The sequence below is a fragment of the Haliotis cracherodii genome, unplaced genomic scaffold (assembly GCF_022045235.1).
Source record: "Haliotis cracherodii isolate W230 unplaced genomic scaffold, xgHalCrac1.p SCAF_10, whole genome shotgun sequence".
NCBI lineage: Eukaryota > Metazoa > Mollusca > Gastropoda > Lepetellida > Haliotidae > Haliotis > Haliotis cracherodii.
In genome coordinates, this window is record NW_027266265.1 from 14,900,271 (window position 1) to 14,921,817 (window position 21,547).

Genomic DNA, 21,547 nt, shown 5'->3' on the forward strand with positions numbered 1-21,547 from the left:
TCGATGAAGACATTTGTACTTTCTGTAAAACTGTTTCTGAAGAAATGTATCATGTATATTTCGATTGCCAATCTGTTCAACAATTGAAAACTTCCTAAATAACAACCTGCAAACACATTTCATCCTTTCGAAACTTAATATCTTTTTTGGTATTTCCACTCAAAACCATGTAGCAAATCATAGTATTATACTTGCAAAAAGATTCATCTACATATCAAACATAAAACAAGATTTATCTTTCGAACAATTTCTTTCACTACTATAAAACACAATTTGTTTGGAAAGATATATCGCTAAAAAATAATCAATTTAACCAATATTCTCAGAAATGGCAAAACTTACATCTCATAATCTAACGAAGCAGTTGAAACATACTACCTGTTAATTAGTAATCATATATTTCTTGTAAACAAATATTTATGATCTCCCACTCAGTTTGAGAAGACGACATATCCTACACAATCTGCCTGTCCTCACCTATGAAAACTATAACTTGTGTTAATACTGTCATATATATACATGTTAATACCTACACTTGTAACAATATACATGAAATGGAATAATAAAAAAAAGATTTGAAAAGAATAAATCAAATAACCATGACAAAAGAAAACCCAGACACTTCGGGTAGACAAATATTATGTGGTGTTATGTAACACCAGATGTTGTTATCAACCAATACTCGTGTCGAAGACAACCATAGAAATATCAAACATCAATGCTAGAGCATAACCAATTTTGAATTTCCAAAGAAACAAATTCCAATTGTCATAAGCGTTAACACTAGCGGTAATGGATCACTGAAAATCAATGATGACACAGTTATTTGCAAAAAGAAGCTGTTGCCTCAGATAAATACTAGTATATAAAATTATGCCGAAACATTAAGCTCTTAGAACTCGTGTTTGCCAGCTGGGACCATGTCAATATACAATGTATGAAATGTATGTACATGTTGAAAGCATTGACAGAGAGACATTTGGGACTCCATTTATGCACATGAAGACGTTTCATTTATCAAAATATGCCTGTTTGTTTGAAGGGAACATGTTTTTCACCGACTTTGCTGCAGGCTTCTATGCATGGTTGGAGTACACAAAGACTATTCAGAGACATCGAATTCAATTAATAATTCAATGCTACTACCAGCTAGGGCTGTCTTATAAAAGCTGTGCTAAGAACAACCATTCACGCCATCAGAACATGTTGACACGCCAACAACCCAATCCATTCAATCCTGAGTTGCCTCGCACTACAAGTGTAAGTTGCTAGGGACCAATTCTGATCCTGGTTTCATTGGCGAAAATGTCCCATGTGGCGTGTTTGTTGTTTTGTTTACACGCATGCATGAGGGCGTCAACATACATGTACAACGATAATGTACCTGTAAACATGGAAAGAATAAACGTTCACACAACATATGGGATTCACTACAACACGCATTCACAGGCTATCGAATAACAGATACATAATTTTCAATATGATACAGGACTCAACAGAAAATCGGTTTATCTGGGTGTCTGATAGAGAATACAGAATTGTTGCTTATATTTAATTGTGATATTATAGTTTGCGTTAACAAGAAATAACTCTGATTAATTTAGATGGTCGTTATTGCTAATAATTGATTAAGAAACTATGTGCGTTTAAAACACAATCATCAGGTAGTTCACGTTCATTCGACTATGACACATTCGCTAACTCATATTATTCAACAAAATATCGCAGATGATTGCGCTTTTCTAGACTTGCCTATTATAATTATAGAACGACTGTACACACATGGACTTATCATTCAGTACAGCTTGGAGGAAGGCTAACTACAGAGAGAGGGAGAGGCTTGCGATTGGGAGACGGGCAGCTGGAGCACCTTTAAGCTCCCACTTGACGTGTGTAATAAAACAAGGCCTAAACTCCCTACTGTGGACAATGAAAACATATACAACAAAACGGTCATGCCTGAATAAATCGGACCATTTCTTATAAATAAATTACAAATATGCTTGAAAGCAGAAACCAACTCAAAGCTCGAACAAGAATGAGTTAAATGTTAAATTACTATAAAGTTTCAAGAAATTTATTAGCTTTGATATATGCAATTTGAAAGCTTGATGCTAGGTATTAAACTATTACTGATATATATAATATGAGTAGATCTGTTTTTTTCTAAATCTTTTCAAAATTATAATGATGGCATTCACTTGAGTTATACCTGTTGGTCATTAATCATCAATGTTTATCAAGACTTGCCTATTGTAAGGATAGAATTGCCATATATCCATCGACATATAATTCGGTACAGTCTTGGAGCAAGGCTAGAAAATATAGGACGAATGGATATCTTACAATTGAACACACGTTCCTCTTTGTGTACAAAACATATGACGACTAAATAAGATTCGCGTTAATAACACAGAAATCCACGTACAAATCAAATAGTCCAAAGCTACTAAATCGCGTATGGTTATCTTAATCATAACATGTTTTTAATTGATACAGTTTTGTTATTTGTTCATCTTTGCTATTTAGAATAAAACAAGTGTGAGGAAATATGATGCTGAGAGCTCTAGTTTCATCCAGCAATAGACAGTTTAATTGCGAAAATATTGAAATGGTGGTAAAATAGTTCATTAATTCATTTTGCTTCCACACATACGTCCTGATCTTTGGAGATGTGAGTGAGTGCATGCTATATGGAAAACATTGAGAGGATCCAAGATGAAATGAGCACCTGCAATGTGCCATGGTTATGGCTAATCAATCGGATCCATATTCTATAACCTGTGGTGGCAGAATTATTGGAAGAGAGGGTCTACATACTTCCCATCAATTAATTTGCATTGATAACATATACAACACAAATTAAAATTCATATATGATCTTTCATTCAAAATAATTGTCATGAATCCAAGAATTATTACTGTTAACAACTAAACATGTAAATCATGTAAGACAAATGGCTCATAAGGAAGACAATTTATGGATGTTAACTTCTTAATTATGAGGAACACCACCCTGTGACGTTGTGTGTCTCACCTTCGAGCAGACGTTGGTCCCGTGGAAGATGGTTGCAACATTTAACTGATGGTGCAATCTCATTAAAATCAGACCTTAGTTCTCGCTACCGCTAAACAAAGCTTAAAATCAGACCTTAGTTCTCGCTACCGCTAAAAAGACAAAAATGACGACATTGATAAACATTCCAGGAGTAGGAATACATACAGTGGCGTGACATGAATCAGGTGATCGTTTAATTTATGCACATAACTTGACACACTTACACAGTCAGTAGCCAATCAACGGAGAGTGGGGTTAAAACAATGTTCATTGGACCTGTCGATTAAGGCAAGAGGCGAAAAGAACTGCAACAGTCAGACTATAACGAACCGGAAGAAATATGTCCGAGAGAAAGCGGCTGTTTCAAATAACATGGTCATTTTCCGCGTGATTCAAACATTACTTCCCTGATTACGGTAAAACACAGTTGGAGAAATGATAGTTATAAATGAAACCCGAAGACATGAAAGTTTAACCGGGGCGAGCGGGAAAAAAAACAGGCGAGCGAGCCTGCACATTTGCTGTTTCATTCATTCTCGGCCTTCGGTTTCAAAGGGTAGTTTGGACATTGAATATGCATGAAAGTCGCTAAATGTCCTGTGCATGACGATACACGTGAGCAGAAAGGGAATTCCTTCGACTGTAATATTGGGATTCCCCGACATTCCGCAGTAATAAAAGTAGTGCGCCGCGGTGGGCGTGGCTTAATCTTTTACATTCATTGGGAAATGAATGCAATAACACGTGAACAATTCAGCTAATCAGAATGCAGGAATTTCCATGAACACAACGAAAATTTAATTGTTACTAAATGTACATTTGTGAACTTCTTGTGGTCTCGAATCAATGTAAATAGAACCGAGTTTTGAAAAAGAAACCTAACATGCTCAGTAAATGATATAATGTTAGAATAGACAGCTTTTGATTTGATAGCTCTTCATTAAGGATTGTCAATAATATAATGGCATGGGAGACGAGTTCAAATATATGCCGATGTGAGAATCGAAACGTTCTGATTAACCATAATTTTGCCAGATGTATGACATGTACTACTTGTAGGAATTGGAACATATTAGTGATACACCTCTATGGTTTTCATGCTGGGCAATGGTGTAGACTGACACCATTATATTTGTACCATAATGTTTCCGTGGTTTGTTTAGGATAACAATTGACTTGTCTTTGAATGTGTTTGTGACGGATGCCATCTGTGTGGCGACATACGCTTTTGATGCACACAATACACAAACTGTTTTTCATAATCGGCAAAAGTGAGGACTGGCAACACTATATAAGTACCATCATGATTCCGTGGATTGGATATAAGAACAATTGACTTGTCCTTGCATTTTTTTGTGACGGGTGCCATCGGTGACAATCCAGTGACTGATATCATCAACATCGATCCACGCAATTGGGATACAATGACATGCATCAACCAAGTCAGCGAGCCTGACCACCCAATGCCGTTAGTCGTCTCTTACGACAAGCATAATCGCCTCTTACAACAAGCATGGGTTGCTGAAGACCTATTCTAACCCGGATCTTCGCGGGTTGTCAAAATTAGGTGTAAGGATGTTATGTAATTTGTACAAGAAATCGTTTTCAATTACCCAGTTGAATTGATTAGAATATACTAGCGTCAGTGTGTATTATATTAACGCCCCAGACCGTATTTTTAAACACATATTATTACAGGTCATATACATGTACATGCACTATACCATGAACTTAATTACTGCTATATCCTCCAGTGGTGGGAATTTGCTGGGGTGAGAGCAGATATGGTGACGCTGAACTTTCCAGGGTACGTTCCATTTACAGCACTTATGCAAGATCATACCAGATGGTGACAGCTGATGATAATGTCCATCAGATGACAAGCAGGCGACGCATTAATAATTCCACAAGCGTGAGAAATACAAACATTAACACAAACAATTCTACTCATCTTTTAATTAAAAGAGTTTCAAGACAACAAACTGGGCTTAAGCTTATCACTTGTCTGAGATTGTATTTAAACATATATTAAAAGAGTTTCAAGACAACAAACTAGACTTAAGCTTATCACTTGTCTGAGATTGTATTTAAACATGTATTAAAAGAGTTTCAAGACAACAAACTGGGCTAAAGCTTATCACTTGTCTGAGATTGTGTATAAACATATATTAAAAGAGTTTCAAGACAACAAACTGGGCTAAAGCTTATCACTTGTCTGAGATTGTATTTAAACATATATTAAAAGAGTTTCAAGACAACAAACTGGGCTAAAGCTTATCACTTGTCTGAGATTGTATTTAAACATATATTAAAAGAGTTTCAAGACAACAAACTGGGCTAAAGCTTATCACTTGTCTGAGATTGTATTTAAACATATATTAAAAGAGTTTCAAGACAACAAACTGGGCTAAAGCTTATCACTTGTCTGAGATTGTATTTATATATATATTAAAAGAGTTTCAAGACAACAAACTGGGCTAAAGCTTATCACTTGTCTGAGATTGTATTTAAACATATATTAAAAGAGTTTCAAGACAACAAACTGGGCTAAAGCTTATCACTTGTCTGAGATTGTATTTAAACATATATTAAAAGAGTTTCAAGACAACAAACTGGGCTAAAGCTTATCACTTGTCTGAGATTGTATTTAAACATATATTAAAAGAGTTTCAAGACAACAAACTGGGCTAAAGCTTATCACTTGTCTGAGATTGTATTTAAACATATATTAAAAGAGTTTCAAGACAACAAACTGGGCTAAAGCTTATCACTTGTCTGAGATTGTATTTTTAACATATATTGAAAGAGATTCCAGACAACAAACTGGACTTAAGCTTATCACTTGTCTGAGACTGTATTTAAACATGTATCGTCCTTGTTTCGAGCTATAATTTTGGTGTTTATTTTCCATATCTGCAATGTATTTGTAAGCAATCATCCGAATTATTCTTGCATGGTCTCACAGCTCTGTATGGTTAGGTCTACTTTCCCCTACAGGGAAGTTCGCCAACCGTCATATAATTACACCCCTTTGTTGGTAATGGATCAGTCCCAACAGCAGTCAGGTGTATTGGTCGCGGTGTATACAGTGCTAGTAATGTGTGTTGTGGTAGAAACTATAAAGAATGAAATATTGTGTCACTTAACGTTGTGAAGAGGATAGGTAAGACAGTTATTGATATTATGATATTAATGAATGCAACTGATCTGAAACAATAAATAGTTATAGCAGATTAACATAAGAAACTGCACTCCTTAGTAGGTTCCGATTGTTGTTTAGTAAGACTAGACCACTGATCATACAAATACAAAGATTAACAAAATACAGATTAATTATTTAACACACAATGAATTCGAGATACCATTAGGGGGAAATAAGTGTTAAGTCAATGTGTAAACCCAGGTTGGACCACAATGTATCAATTGGATTTCGATGGATTTATGTCTAATGTGACATTCAGTGGAGCTTGATTGGATATGGGACAATATTATAGCAAGAAGTAAGACTTTTTAAATTTGATTTACTGACGGCAATGAATGTATCTTAAATTGTCGTGTGATCTTTCTATGTTATGGGACCGCCTCCGTGGTCTAATGGTAGAGCGTCCGCCCGGAGAGCGGAAGGCCCGCAAAAGACGTTAAAAGATGGTACTTGTTGTTACCCTGTCTGGCGCTCGGCAATAAGGGGCTAAAACAAGGACTGGTCGGCTCGGAGTCAGTATACTGTGTCTGAGTGGGGTATTCATGTTAAACTGCGGTATGGTATCTCAGTGTGCTAGCACTATAAATCGGCATCAGTCCGGACTAGTACAAGCAGCCACATACACACACATACAGGTGCATGCACGTCGCTATATAAGTGCAATAATCTTGGACGCGACGTTAAACCCTATTTCAACTCACCTCACCTCTATGTTATGGGTGGATACTGTGTTATGGATCCACTAGTAACAACTCTATTTTTACTGGCTGCCTTGGTAAGTCGAGAATGTAACTGAAGAGGTAAACTTGAAATTATTAAATCACTGGTGCATTAAGTTGCGAAGTGCACTGATGACGCCCTATGTATGGTATATTTCATCTTGAGAATAGATAATTACAATTACAAACAATAACAAAGACAATGTTGTGTGTAAGTAATTAAAACACTCAAGTAATGATATTCCATACTAATCGCTATAAGCAACATCTTATATTTCTCAAGATTTACTTTCATTTACTGGTGTAACCATATAATAGGCAACCGAGTGTCGATATAGCTAACTGCGCATGGCGGGGGGATATATGATGTCAATAAACTTAGTAACATGGTTTAGTTTGACTTCTTGGGGCGTGTCTAAATTCCAATGACATTTTAAATATTTTAAAACTGACTTATCAGCAGACACCAGAGAAAAGCATGCAATCGCAGCCAGAAATACGAAACCTACTGCTTCCTAAAGGAAGCCTTGGGTATCACGTGCGTCATCGGACTGGCGCAACATGATTGTTCGTTAACATTTGTACAAGGCGGAGCAAAAGCATCGTTTTCCCGTCTATTTTCCGCTCACCAATTAATCAATTTTAATGAATGATAGGTCGTTTTCCCGTCCATTGCCCTTATAAGAAAAAAACCCGACGTTTTCGTGTTTCAGTGTTAAAATACCTTCGCATGAAATTTATCATAACTCGTCAAAACTACTTTTGTAATGAGATCACTATCAAAATAGCAAAGCAAGGTTCTAGGAGTGACAAAAAAGTCAAGTAATATTGACTATACAAATACAATACTGAACCGCAAAAGAAACGTCACCCCAAGTAACGTTGCATGAAAAGTTGTCATTTAAATATCTGGATAATTTTTGGCAAAGTTTCTAAAATTTAACATTATCTTGTCCGGAAAAATGAAATTTGATGATAAAAAAACAAAGCAGATGACAATAAAACCGATCGGCCAAACGCATCACGGCAACGGCCATGGTAACCTGATGCACGTGAGTTTCGTGCAAATTGAAATGCACATGCGTTCCCCTATTTCTTGCCCTATAAAAAAAATCCACCCAGATTGGATAACATTCATTCGTTATTGAATTGCTACCACATGCCAAGATTGACAAGAAATCAGCGACACCAAGCCCTAGGGCGATTGCAAGCTGGACAAACCGCCCGGCAAGTAGCCAATGCATTTCAAGTCCACGTAAGGACCATATACAGGTTCCAGCAACGGTACCAGACTACCAACACTACAGATGACCGACCACGTAGTGGAAGACCAAGGGTCACTGCCCGACGTCAGGATCGTCAGATTGTGCGACAGCATCTTCAAGATCGCATTCGCTGCTGCGGAAACTGCTCGACAGACCATGGGGACACACCAGCGACACATTAGTGTGGACACCGTGCGTCGACCATCGTCGAGCAGACACCTCCACTGTCACAGGCTACACCGAGGATCCATTCTGACACCACGTCATCGCCGGGACCGTCTTCAGTGGGCAACTCACCACCAACATTGGCGCCACCAGCAGTGGAGAAGAATCCCCTTCTCAGACGAGAAGCAGATGGCAGAGAGAGAGAGAGTCTGGCGACGACGCGGGGAACGTTTGTCGGATGCTTGTGTTGGTGTGGGGTGGAATTGGTCTTGCACAGAGGGTCGGCCCTGTGGTCTTCCAGAACATCGGTCCAGGGAGAGGCAATGGTGTCACAGCAGCTCGGTACATTGATCAAGTCTTGAGACCACACGCCATACCTCATTTGAGCAACGAGAGACTTCCTCCAGCAGAATGGCATCAGAGCCATGCAGTGGCCTGCCCTCAGACCCGATTTAAATCCCATTGAGCACCTGTGGGACGAGATTCAAAGACGGCTGAATGACGTCCGACCAAGGCCGACAACTGCAGCTGAACTACGTCAGGCGTCCCTCAGGGTGTGGGTTCAAGCGCCTATGGCCTTCATCAACCGCCTTATCCATTCCATGTATCGACGTTGCAATCATCAATGCACACGGCGGACACACGAGATACTGACCTGTGATGCCATTTTCTTAGAGACTAGTGTTGTGTTTCACTTTAGAGAACATTTGACACTTTAATTTCAACCTTGATGATCAGTTTTGACAAGTTTCATCTTTTCAATATGTCTCAAAGTATGTTTACAGTGTTTCGAAAAATAAGGTTTCTCATATATCTATCCATGGTGACGTTTATTTTGCGGTTCAGTAAATATATATATATGTCCAGGTATTTCCATGTATTTCCCATAGTGCCCCATATCACAGGCAGACTGATCTTGATTCTGAAACAATACTCAAGTTCAAAAGTCAATGATTACGGTACAAAAGTCGATTAAACTCTGATATGGGCAGTCATATAGTTAATGATTTTCTTGATGTTGTACATACGAATGTAGGGGCGGTCGGGTAGCCTAGTGGTTAAAGCGTTCGCTCGTAACGCCGAAGACCCGGGTTCGATTCCCGACATGGGTACAATGTGTGAAGCCCATTTCCGGTGTCCCCCGCCGTGATATTGCTGGAATATTGCTAAAAGCGGCGTAAAACCATACTCACTCACTCACATACGAATGTAAATGCAGCGACTGCTTAAATTGTCGAATTACTCCAATATGCTGGCGATCACTTAAAAGTTATCAATAGAAATAGATCATATGATAGATTGAGACAACCTTCTTGGTTTGACTCTGAATGTTTATGTGGCAAGAGAAAGAAATATATAAATATAACGTTTCGGAGTATATGCTTACTCCTTCATTGTTCACCTGATGAAGGAGTAAGTATTGACACCGAAACGTTGTGTTTCCTCATAATAAGGAAGTTGAAATCCATAAATACTCCTCCTTAAACAAACAGATGCTTTAATTTGTATCCATAAAATGAAAGATATATTATATATAATATTTTAACATTTGCTGTCGACACTTTAAATTTGTTACAGTGTAAGGAATTCGACGTTCAGCATCAGGACGTCGTAGAATATTATTGTAGTTAGATATATTACATACGGACAGATCTCATGCCGACTTGAGATTCAGGCAATTTGAAAAGACGTGCTGTTCTTTTCATATAAGTTAAACGCTCATTGGGCTACGTGGTACGCTCCATTCATTGAACACTCTCTTGCACTGGCTGCTTCCTTGGGAGAATTACCCGAGGCTGATTGCAAATATTAAAGCAGAATACACATCCTGGTGTCAACCTGTCTTTGTGTTCAGTGAGACCTGGGCCCACTTGCACAAAACGATCTTAGTGCTAAGAGTATTGTAAGCCTATGTTAAAGTATGGGAGTTAAGATCATCTTAGCACTAAGATCGCTTTGTGCAAGCGGGCCCTGGGGCGTGAACATGCCACTTAAAACTTTGGGCAAGAGGAAAGTACTCGTAAAGAATGTCAGATTACCCTAAACACCTCCTTACACGATACAGATAGTAGCCCCGTGTCACTACCCTTGATACAGGGAGGTATATTGTGTTGCAACACTAGACAAATAATAGATCAGTGTAACACAGCTCCACAAACAGTCAGGTAATGTTATCATGGGGAGAGGATTAAAAGTTGGGCTGCCAACACAAAGGGTGTTTAGTGGCATCTATGATGATGGTCAATAGTGACCGTTAATATTTCATTATTATCGTCATTATTATCGGAACACAACAGAAACATTAACATAAACCGCCACTTTATGTAACCCTTTCTGTACGACGTTAACAATATCACTATTCAATGGGTCAAGCTAGCATTTTATATTGTAGGCAGGGAACTTGTGTCCTCAACAACCAATGCTGGTCGTAAGATGCGACTATTTGGATAGGTTGGTCAGGCTTGGTGCCTTGGCTGATTGCTTAGTAGCATGATCCGACGGCGTAGATCGTTGGTCATGTTTTTAGTCACTTGTTTGCCTTGTCTAGACTATTAAATGGCTGGCGTGATATAGCTGGAATAGTATTCGACGTAATAAGCGCCCACGGCGATATTTGCTGATATATTGACTAGTGAAAAATCCCAATTAACACCCCTTCCGATTGATCAATGTACATAAGACGTATTTATTCGTGTATGATACACACTCGTGTGTTATATGTACCCTTAATTATGGGCAATTAAATTTGGAAAAAATATATCTGTCGTATATAAACATTCCAGGCTGTCAGCTTAAACCACGCAATTTACTATGACGTGAAACAATATTCATTCACTCCGCATGTGCATGGTTCAACATGTTCAGCGACATTGATATTCCTCGGGGTTTTTTCTGCATGTTATGAAACAATATCCATTAATGGATGCTAACAAATGTAATGCATTTATAGCAAAATATATGGGATAAGTGATGCATGACTTACCCTTAGTGTCTGCACGTTCTGAACACAGGTGAGACAATGATTACCCTACTCGAGTCATGGACTTGTTATTGCTCAACCGTCAATTACAAGTGGGTGCGTTTTCGCCGTACACAGTGCGTTTTACGGGGAAGTACAATGATAAGGGTTAACAGCTGCACGTTTGAAAGATGACGTCTTTTTCAACTGAATTGCGAAATGTCATGTATTGCACTTTGGGATACATTATTCATATCTATTTCTCCTTTCTCTGACGAATGCGGATAGGCTTTGCCATACGTGAACCAGGAAAGTGCTGGATCATTAACTGTACATGTATCAGTTGCTTGATATGGGGCAGTCCATTTGATATTATTCGGGTGGGGTGGGTTGATTTTGTACCCAGATTAGATAGAATTACATAGATATGTCGCTTTCAATAAGGCCACAGCAACTGAGTTTCTGTTTGTTTGACAGACAGGTTCAGCTGCAACTTCCTTGTGTGTTATTTCGTGGAACAGCAGCATTAGCTAGTTCATGAGGATGCACTGAATGAATATCTGTGTCATATACATGTAGTTATTTTTCTTTTGTGTGTGCATTTATCGGAGGATGAAGGATACGAATCACAAATTGTATAAACTCGTGTAGCGTATCGGAGCGATTTTATACCAGATCAGTGGCTGTTGTGCTTTGATAAAGCCTTTCGAAGATTTGCAAAAAATATGCTTGGGTCAGGTACACAATCCACGCAAGGATATATGCCGTTCACCGCCAGTCTACGCCATGGCACATATTACTTCACTTTCGTAAGAGACGACAATTCTTGTCGTAAGAGGCGACTAACGGGATCGGGTGGTCAGGCTCGCTGACTTGGTTGATGCATGTCGTCGTTTCCCAATTGTGTGGATGGATGCTCATGATATCAATCACTGGAGTGTCTGGTCCAGACTCGATTATTTACAGACCGCCGTCATATAGCTGTAGTATTGCTGAGTGCGGCGATAAACAACAAACAAACAAACAAAATAAATCCAAATGGCAATATAACGTTTACAGTATGCTGAAACCCCATAAAAAATCATATGGGATTAATTAAGGAGTTTTGGACACGTGAAGATCCGGGGTAGAATAGGTCTTCAGCAACCCATGCTTGCCGTAAAAGGCGACTATAAGCTTGTCGTAAAAGGCAACTAACGGGATCGGGTGGTAAGGCTCGCTGACTTGGTTGATTATTTACAGACAGCCGTCATAAAGCTGGAATATTCCTGAGTGCGGCGTTAAACAACAAACCCAAACCAAAAAATAAGGAGTTTTGAGTCAACTATACGTTAAGGTCTCTGACTTCACAATCATTTGATGAATGACATGACACTATTCATTATTGCTCTCGGGGGTAACAAATATCCCCTTTTTACAGCAAATGATTTCCCTTCATTGCATGATACTTCTCAATTGTTATCTGTGCAAATTTGCGGTCACGGTCATCGAGTACATCACATCAGCACGTACTATTATGTAATGAACTCGCCAACTCGAACTCGTTGTTAGCCGGGACAGGACACGCATATATCCACCGTACAACTTGTTGCGGACAACCCGCTACCCCTTTCTTCACAATGGTATGCGCCAGTGGACGGACCTCATACATAGTCATACGAAGCTAATTTTCAGGTCACAAATCAACTTTATCCTATCTTACCAGGACAAAATACGTCATCCAAGTCAACAAGTGCGACCACTCGATCCCGTCTGTCGCCTTTTACGACAAGCGTGGTTTGCTGGGCACCTGTGGTAACCAGGATATTCAGGGGGCAATCACTCAGACATAGTACTGTAATGAGTCTTATTTTACGACAAGAGTGGAGTTCTGGAGATATTTTACACCGGAATCCCTGTGACGTCTGACAAATGTGATTACTACTGTAGTCATGGAGACAGTAAACCAGTGTGGTTTGGTTTGTTGTTTTACGCCGCACTCAGCAATATTCCAACTGTATGACGGCGGTCTGTAAATAATCGAGTCTGGACCAGACAAGCCAGTGGTTGATATCATGAGCATCGATCCATGCAATTGGGATCAATGACATGCCTCAACCAAGTCAGCGAGCCGGACCACCCGATCCCGTTAGGCGCCTTTTACGACAAGCTTAGTCGCCTTTTACAGCAAGCATGGGTTGCTGAAGACCTATTCAACCCCGGATCTTCACGGGTCGTAAACCAGTGTGATATATGATTGTGATATATAGTCCTCCGTGATGCGGGTACCTGTCAGATCACGCCTGATAGATTGTTATTTATTGTTTGGCACTCTTTCAAGTTCTACCCAAACTCAGAAACCAACGATTATTAGTCTGCGACCCGTGGGGATTCCGGATAAGAATAACGGTCCCCAGTAACCCATGCTTGTCGTAGGATGCGTCTAAATGGATTGGGTGGTCAGACTCTATCATTTACAGACCACCAGATGGAATATTTCTGAATGTGGCGTTAAACAACAGATAGTGAGGTGAAATTGAGTTTAACGTCGCATCCAAGATTATTGCACTCATGGCGACGTGTGTAGAGACCAGAACTGGGATAAACAGTCCACAATTTCGAAAAAACCCATTTACTGCGGACAACTCTAAACGTTTGGCGATATATATGTGGAATATGATTTAGTTCATATTATTGTGGGGAACAATACTGAATATCATCCTATATATATCCATGTTCCATTCCGAATAAATAACCTACATTAAATTAGTCATTATACTTTGGAAACATCAAGATTTATTTAACGAATTTTGTACTTGTCAAATATTCACACGCCTCTGCGTGCGGCAATTCACATTCATGCTCAAATGTCACTGTGTCTGTAAGATATTCTTTTTAATAAATTTTGTTTTAATTAGATGTAAGGAAAATTGTGAAATCAAGGATGTGTTTCTACATCACATTGTGGTCACAATAGTATCATAGAATGGTCCTTATATTACAATAGTAAAAACAGTAATTTGAGAGGTTTCTGAAATATTTCAGCCTTTGAATAAATGACTAACCTAGACTCAAAATATGCAATCCATTTAGTTTTTGTTTTGTTTGTAACCATAAACAATTCCCCGTATTCTGTTGTTCCCAGTCCCATTTAGGGTGCGGTCTCCCCATATCCCACCATGCATTTAGACATGGAAAACATTTGATCGTCACTGATCCTTATAAATCACTTATGAGTAGATATGAAAATTCTTATTTATATGATGAAGGACGGGTGAGTGTATATCAGGTATAATATATACATCATTCAGGATGAAGGACTGGTGTGTGTATATCAGATATAATATATACATCATTCAGGATGAAGGACAGGTGTGTGTATATCAGATATAATATTTACATCATTCAGGATGAAGGCCTGGTGTGTGTATATCAGATATAATATATACATCATTCAGGATGAAGGCCTGGTGTGTGTATATCAGATATAATATATAAATCATTCAGGATGAAAGACGGGTGTGTGTATATCAGATATAATATATACATCATTCAGGGTGAAGGACGGGTGTGTGTATATCAGATATAATATGTACATCATTCAGGATGAAGGACGGGTGTGTGTATATCAGATATAATATGTACATCATTCAGGATGAAGGACGGGTGTGTGTATATCAGATATAATATATACATCATTCAGGATGAAGGACAGGTGTGTGTATATCAGATATAATATTTACATCATTCAGGATGAAGGCCTGGTGTGTGTATATCAGATATAATATATACATCATTCAGGATGAAGGCCTGGTGTGTGTATATCAGATATAATATATAAATCATTCAGGATGAAAGACGGGTGTGTGTATATCAGATATAATATATACATCATTCAGGGTGAAGGACGGGTGTGTGTATATCAGATATAATATGTACATCATTCAGGATGAAGGACGGGTGTGTGTATATCAGATATAATATGTACATCATTCAGGATGAAGGACGGGTGTGTGTATATCAGATATAATATATACATCATTCAGGATGAAGGACAGGTGTGTGTATATCAGATATAATATTTACATCATTCAGGATGAAGGCCTGGTGTGTGTATATCAGATATAATATATAAATCATTCAGGATGAAAGACGGGTGTGTGTATATCAGATATAATATATACATCATTCAGGATGAAGGACGGGTGTGTGTATATCAGATATGATATATACATCATTCAGGGTGAAAAGCGACGGAGTGTGTTCACTCAGAACGATAGACAACGATGGAGGGTTTGTATCGGATGTATTATACATACTTCAGAAGGCTGTTGTTGTAGAAACATGGTGAGAAGTAACATGTCCAAGCTTCGATGGCTGAGAGCCCGCCTTGTAACTACTATAGGGACGGTCGGGTAGCCTAGTGTTTAAAGCGTTCGTTCGTCACGCCGAAGACCCGGGTTCGATTCCCGACATGGGTACAATGTGTGAAGCCCATTTCTGGTGTCCCCTGCCGCTGGAATATTGCTAAATGCGGCGTAAAACCATATTCACTCACTCACTGTAACTACTATAAATCCACACCGGGCTGATGTTGAATAACTCCAGAGTCCTCGATATTTCAGTTATATGAAGCTGGCCTGTATAGAATTAAATCTGGTCCTGTCAAAATAGGGATTGATATTATGAGCAAACATCCAGGATGTCGGAGTACGTTGAACCTGAACACCCGATCAATGAAACAGCCTAGTAAAACAAGCATCTGCTGCTTTGGATCACTTCTAAACGGAATCAACCGTCTTCGTGATCTAGTGGATATTAGCCGTCTGCAGTGGGAGTGAGTAAGTGGTTGGATATGTTTTTATGCCGATTTTAACAACATTTCAGAAATACCATGTATCGGGACACCAGAAATGGGCTTTACACATTGTACACATGTGGGGAATCGAACCCGGGCCTTCGGTGTGACGAGCGAACGCTTTGACCACGAGGCTAACCCACCGCATCATGGAAAGCGGAAGGTCAAACAACGTTAAAGGATAGTACTCTGCCTGGCAATTGACATTAAGTGGATAAAAGAAGGACTGCACATGGTCTATATGCTATTTTACGACTCGTGTAAGAATTCCTGTATTACCCTCACTCTCGCTCGGTAAGTACAACAATTCTGACACTCGTTTCGAAAAATCAGTGTCATACACATGCTCGTATAATCATAGCTATAAAAGTACCAATCATGACCTCTCTTTTTATTTGCTGATACGTGTGTTAAAATTAATTATAAATATTCGACAGTTCACAGATTTTAAAGGTGTTATGCCAATTCTGCACGGTTTGATTACCGTAATACAATAGCAAACAAATAATCAATAACAATCTTGGACTATGACCCCTCTGTATGTGTTTAGAAGTTTGTATTGTCAACAGCTAAAAGGATTCCATTAATTGTAGATTTCAAAGGCGCTGTATTATTTCTGATCAAGGTGATAAGTGCAATCAGAAAGTAAACTTTTAATATTAGGAATATTGTATTCAGATTCTGCTCACAAGTTTGAAATGTTATTTACTATCATCAGCCAAGAAAAATCTTAAGATTCCATTAATTGTAGATTTTAAAGGCATTATCCCATTCGGGTCGAGGGGATATGAATAATAAATGCAATGGGTGAATCGTGCTAATTGTAAGAGATTTTTGACTATATTATTATTCATACCCCCTTGGCCAGGATGGGATAATGCCTTCAAATTTTAAACTTAATGGAATATTGAGATTTCTTCTTGGTTGATAATAGTAAATCACATTTCAAACTTGTGAGCGGAATATGAATGCAATGGGTGAATCGTGCTAATTGTAAGAGATTTTTGACTATATTATTATTCATACCCCCTTGGCCAGGATGGGATAATGCCTTCAAATTTTAAACTTAATGGAATATTGAGATTTCTTCTTGGTTGATAATAGTAAATCACATTTCAAACTTGTGAGCGGAATATGAATGCAATGGGTGAATCGTGCTAATTGTAAGAGATTTTTGACTATATTATTATTCATACCCCCTTGGCCAGGATGGGATAATGCCTTCAAATTTTAAAATTAATGGAATATTGAGATTTCTTCTTGGTTGATAAAAGTAAATCACATTTCAAACTTGTGAGCAGAATATGAATGCAATGGATGAATCGTGCTAATTGTAAGAGATTTTTTACTATATTATTATTCACACCCCCTTGGCCAGGATGGGATAATGCCTTCAAATTTTAAAATTAATGGAATATTGAGATTTCTTCTTGGTTGATAATAGTAAATCACATTTCAAACTTGTGAGCAGGATCTGAATACAATGGGTCAATACTGCTCACTTTAGGAGATTTTTGACTATATTATCATTCATATCCCCTTGGCCAGGATGGGATAATGCCTTCAAATTAAAAAGTAAATGAATATTCAGATTTCTTCTTGGTTGATAATAGTAAATCACATTTCAAACTTGTGAGCAGAATCTGAATACAATGGGTCAATATTGCTCATTTTAAGATGTTTTACTTTATTATTTCTCATGTCACCTTGGCCAGGGGTGAGATAAATGTAATGCTTACAAGAATGAATGTTTGCTGATGATTGTCATTCACATTTGAAACCTGTGAGAAACAGGTAGTTTGATAATTATCTTTTGTTTATGATACCACATAGTTGAAAACAAGCTTCGTCCCCTTCACAACTGTACCTATAACTATAACAATACCGCACTTAGCGCATCTATCTCGCACAAACATCTGGGCGTTACTCTCTCTCATGAGATGAAGTGGACAACTCCCGTTGATAACATTTGAAGCTCAGCTTCCAAAATGATTTGTTCGTTAAGAACCGTTAAATATTTACTTGACAGACCAACCATGTCCAAAATCTATCTTGTTTTCATTAGGCCTATATTAGAATGTGCTTCAGAGGTATGGGATAACTGCAGTCAAGAAAATTCCGAAAAACTTGAAATGATTCAACTCGAAGCCGCTCGCATAGTAACAGGTCTCCCTAAATTCTCCTCTAGATCGACTTTATATTTTGAGACAGGATGGGAATCACTATCTTATAGAAGGAAAAATAAAAAACTTTGTACAATCTAAAGTATTGTTAATAACCTATGTCCATCGTATTTACATGACACGTTACCACCCAAAGTATCAACTATAAGTAGATATGAGTTACGAAACCAGAACAATCTGAATTTGCCGCATGCACAAACAGTTACATACCAACAATCATTTATACCTTCTTCAATCAAATTATGGAATGAGTCACCCCCTGAATACAAAAGTGCAACATCATTATCAAATTTTTAACATATGATTAAAACAACCATTACAGCTCCACCTCCATACTTCTCAATCGGCAACCGAAGAGCTAATATTCTACATACACGCCTAAGGCATTCTTGCAGTTCCCTAAATGCAGACCTCTTTAAAGTAAATTTATCTAATACTTTGTCCTGCTCTTGTGGAAACCCATGTGAAAACAACATAGACTTTTTTCTTGAATGTCCCAATTACATTATTCCCAGACATATCATGTTCGCTAACATTATAAAAGCTGGAACTACATGTACAATACAAAATATTCTCTACGTTGATGTATCCCTAGCTGAAAGTCACAATAACCTCATCTTCAACAGCGTTAAAAAATATATAGTGTCCACTGATAGATTCGAGTAGCCCATTATCATAAATATAGAATATCGCTCTGCGACCACTTATTATTAATTACGCCCCAAGTGTATAAACTGCATGCATGTATATGAATACATGGGTATCTCTGCCTCCTTCTGTAAGCATAATGTTTACGGGTATGTATATCCTAGTGTATGTGTCTAAATATGTGTATGTGTATGTATATATATGTATACATGCGTATACAAGGCTATATGTGTATGTATGTACATGTAGTGTGTGTATGTGTGCGTATATGTACATGTCTATAAGTGTATGTATGATTGTGTAATTATATATGTAGTATATGCATATGTAAATATGCATGTATTTTGGATTAATGTGTATATACAAGTAAATTGTGTTTATATAGGCAATTCTTATGTATGTCTATGTTATTCTTGCAAACATTATGTTAATGTTCTTGTGTAAATATATTTCTCTTTGTTACTATAAATGTAATATGTGCATATGTATATGAGTATGTGTCTGTATGTATGAGTACGTATGATTATGTGTGTATATGATTATGTGTATATATGATTATGTGTATATATGATTATGTGTATATGTATGTATTTCTGTATACGTATGCATATGTATGTGTGTATGTATATGTGTACATATATGTATAATCAATGTCTGTACATCTAGAGTAGGGAAAGGGACGCCTAAGTTGGATAACTTTTACCTAAAACCATATATGTCAATAAACTATGTTTAAAACAAAGGTGAGGTGAGGTGAGGTGAGGTGAGGTGAGGTGAGGTGAGGTGAAATAGGATTTAACGTCGCGTCCAAGATTATTGCACTTATATAGCGACGTGCATGCACGTGTATGTGTGTGTGTGGCTGCTTGTACTAGTCCGGACTGATGCCGATTTATAGTGCTAGCTCACTAAGATACCATGCTCCAGTTTAACATGAATACCCCACTCAGGCACAGTATACTGACTCCGAGCCGACCAGTCCTTGTTTAAGCCCTTTTATGCCGAGCGCCAGACAGAGTAACAACGAGTCCCATCTTTTAACGTCTTTTGGTATGACGCGGCCGGGGATCGAACCCTGGACCTTCCGCTCTCCGGGCGGACGCTCTACCACAAGACCACGGAGGCGGTCCTGATTAAAACAAAACAACTGTAATGACCGATCATCATGGATCGCCTGCCTGGACAGAAACCAGGAAAAATAGTAAAAGGTAAAGGTACAACTACTTACACTTACTGTACCTTTAGTCTAATCTTTAAAAAGATATCTTACCTTCGAAACTTCAGCCACATGGCTTTAAGCTGTAAGGACCAGACGATCACCTTTATCAAGTTGTAAAGGGAGGATAACTCTTACTATTGCTTTGATTTGTCTTTCAGTCAATTCGTGTCCCACGCCCGCCGATGACACCACCATTATTTGCGTTGACAAAGGGAGGCATATCGAAGTTCTTGTGATTTTTTAACTCTTTGAAATATTGAATGTTTACGACTTTACACATGCATATGCCATGCAAAAGATTCATAATAGCGGATAAAAATGAAACCTTGACTTTTGAACTTCAATCTGTTGTTGATTTGTTTCGAACAGTCACTGTTAACATGTTGTGCTGTCACAACACCGAACCATTCAAAGACATTACTGTAAGATTGATACTTGTGTGAGATTGAAATGTCGGCACGTTTTTTCTCGTTACGATTATATTTGAATATGACCAGAAACCTTCTCAATGAAATGAATACTGGCTGTCTTTCATCGTGGTATTGCGTAATACATACTGATCATGAAGTGACGCGTTGACTCTCTATACACAGTAGTGGTATTGGTAGATGTTGCAGTAGTAGTCGTGGTTCTAGACATTAACTAGTCGCTATTGTTAAGTTGTAGATGTAGTGGTAGGTGTTGTGGTTGTCATGGTTGTTGATTATTGGATTGTTGTGTAGCAGATGGCGTCGGATACAGCGATGTCAGCCTGGAGAAAAAGTGAAACCGACTGGACAGACGCTTTGTGCCCCTGGCATTTTGAGGCATGTGTTTTTGAGAGAGATTCAGACAATCTAAAACAGCTAGGTTACGAAAAAAATGTTTGCATTCATCGTTTAAAATAATCAATGACTAACTGCCATCGTGCAAACATTTCAAAGGACAATGCAAATGGATAAGATTACATGCTAAGGCAATATTCTTGGCACCGTTTTTGCGTAGACTCATTCTCATATTCAGACCATGGTCTTGCATACTTGAAACCCTCGTTCAGGGAAGGATTCTCTTAATTTATTCACAGACCATGCAGGATGAACTTCACTACATTTCAGTGAGTGAGTGAGTTTGGTTTTACGCTGCTTTTAGCAATATTCCAGCAATATCGCGGCGGGGGACACCAGAAATGGGCTTCACACATTGTACCCATGTCGGGAATCGAACCCGGGTCTTCGGCGTGACGAGCGAACGCTTTAACCACTGGGCTACCCGACCGCTTCACTACATTTCAGGACGTCTATGGTTGAGAATCTT

General features: G+C 38.4%; 1 protein-coding gene across 3 annotated transcripts in view; it reads right to left on the reverse strand.

Moving 5' to 3' along the window:
• Positions 1-20,365, reverse strand: part of LOC139447224 (uncharacterized) — a 32,715-nt gene extending 12,350 nt beyond the window's left edge. Inside the window, exon 1 of one of the 3 annotated variants that reach the window (XR_011652013.1) lies at positions 20,306-20,365. Coding sequence is in view for 1 of the 3 variants with exons in the window: in XM_071228462.1 (XP_071084563.1) it covers positions 3,037-3,099 (63 nt within the window). In the remaining 2 variants the exon portion in view is untranslated. Of the gene's footprint in view, positions 1-3,036; positions 3,148-11,391; positions 11,482-20,305 lie in introns of those variants that run through there. The other 2 variants (XR_011652014.1, XM_071228462.1) reach the window with 2 other exon arrangements.
• Positions 20,366-21,547: the final 1,182 nt, after the last annotated feature.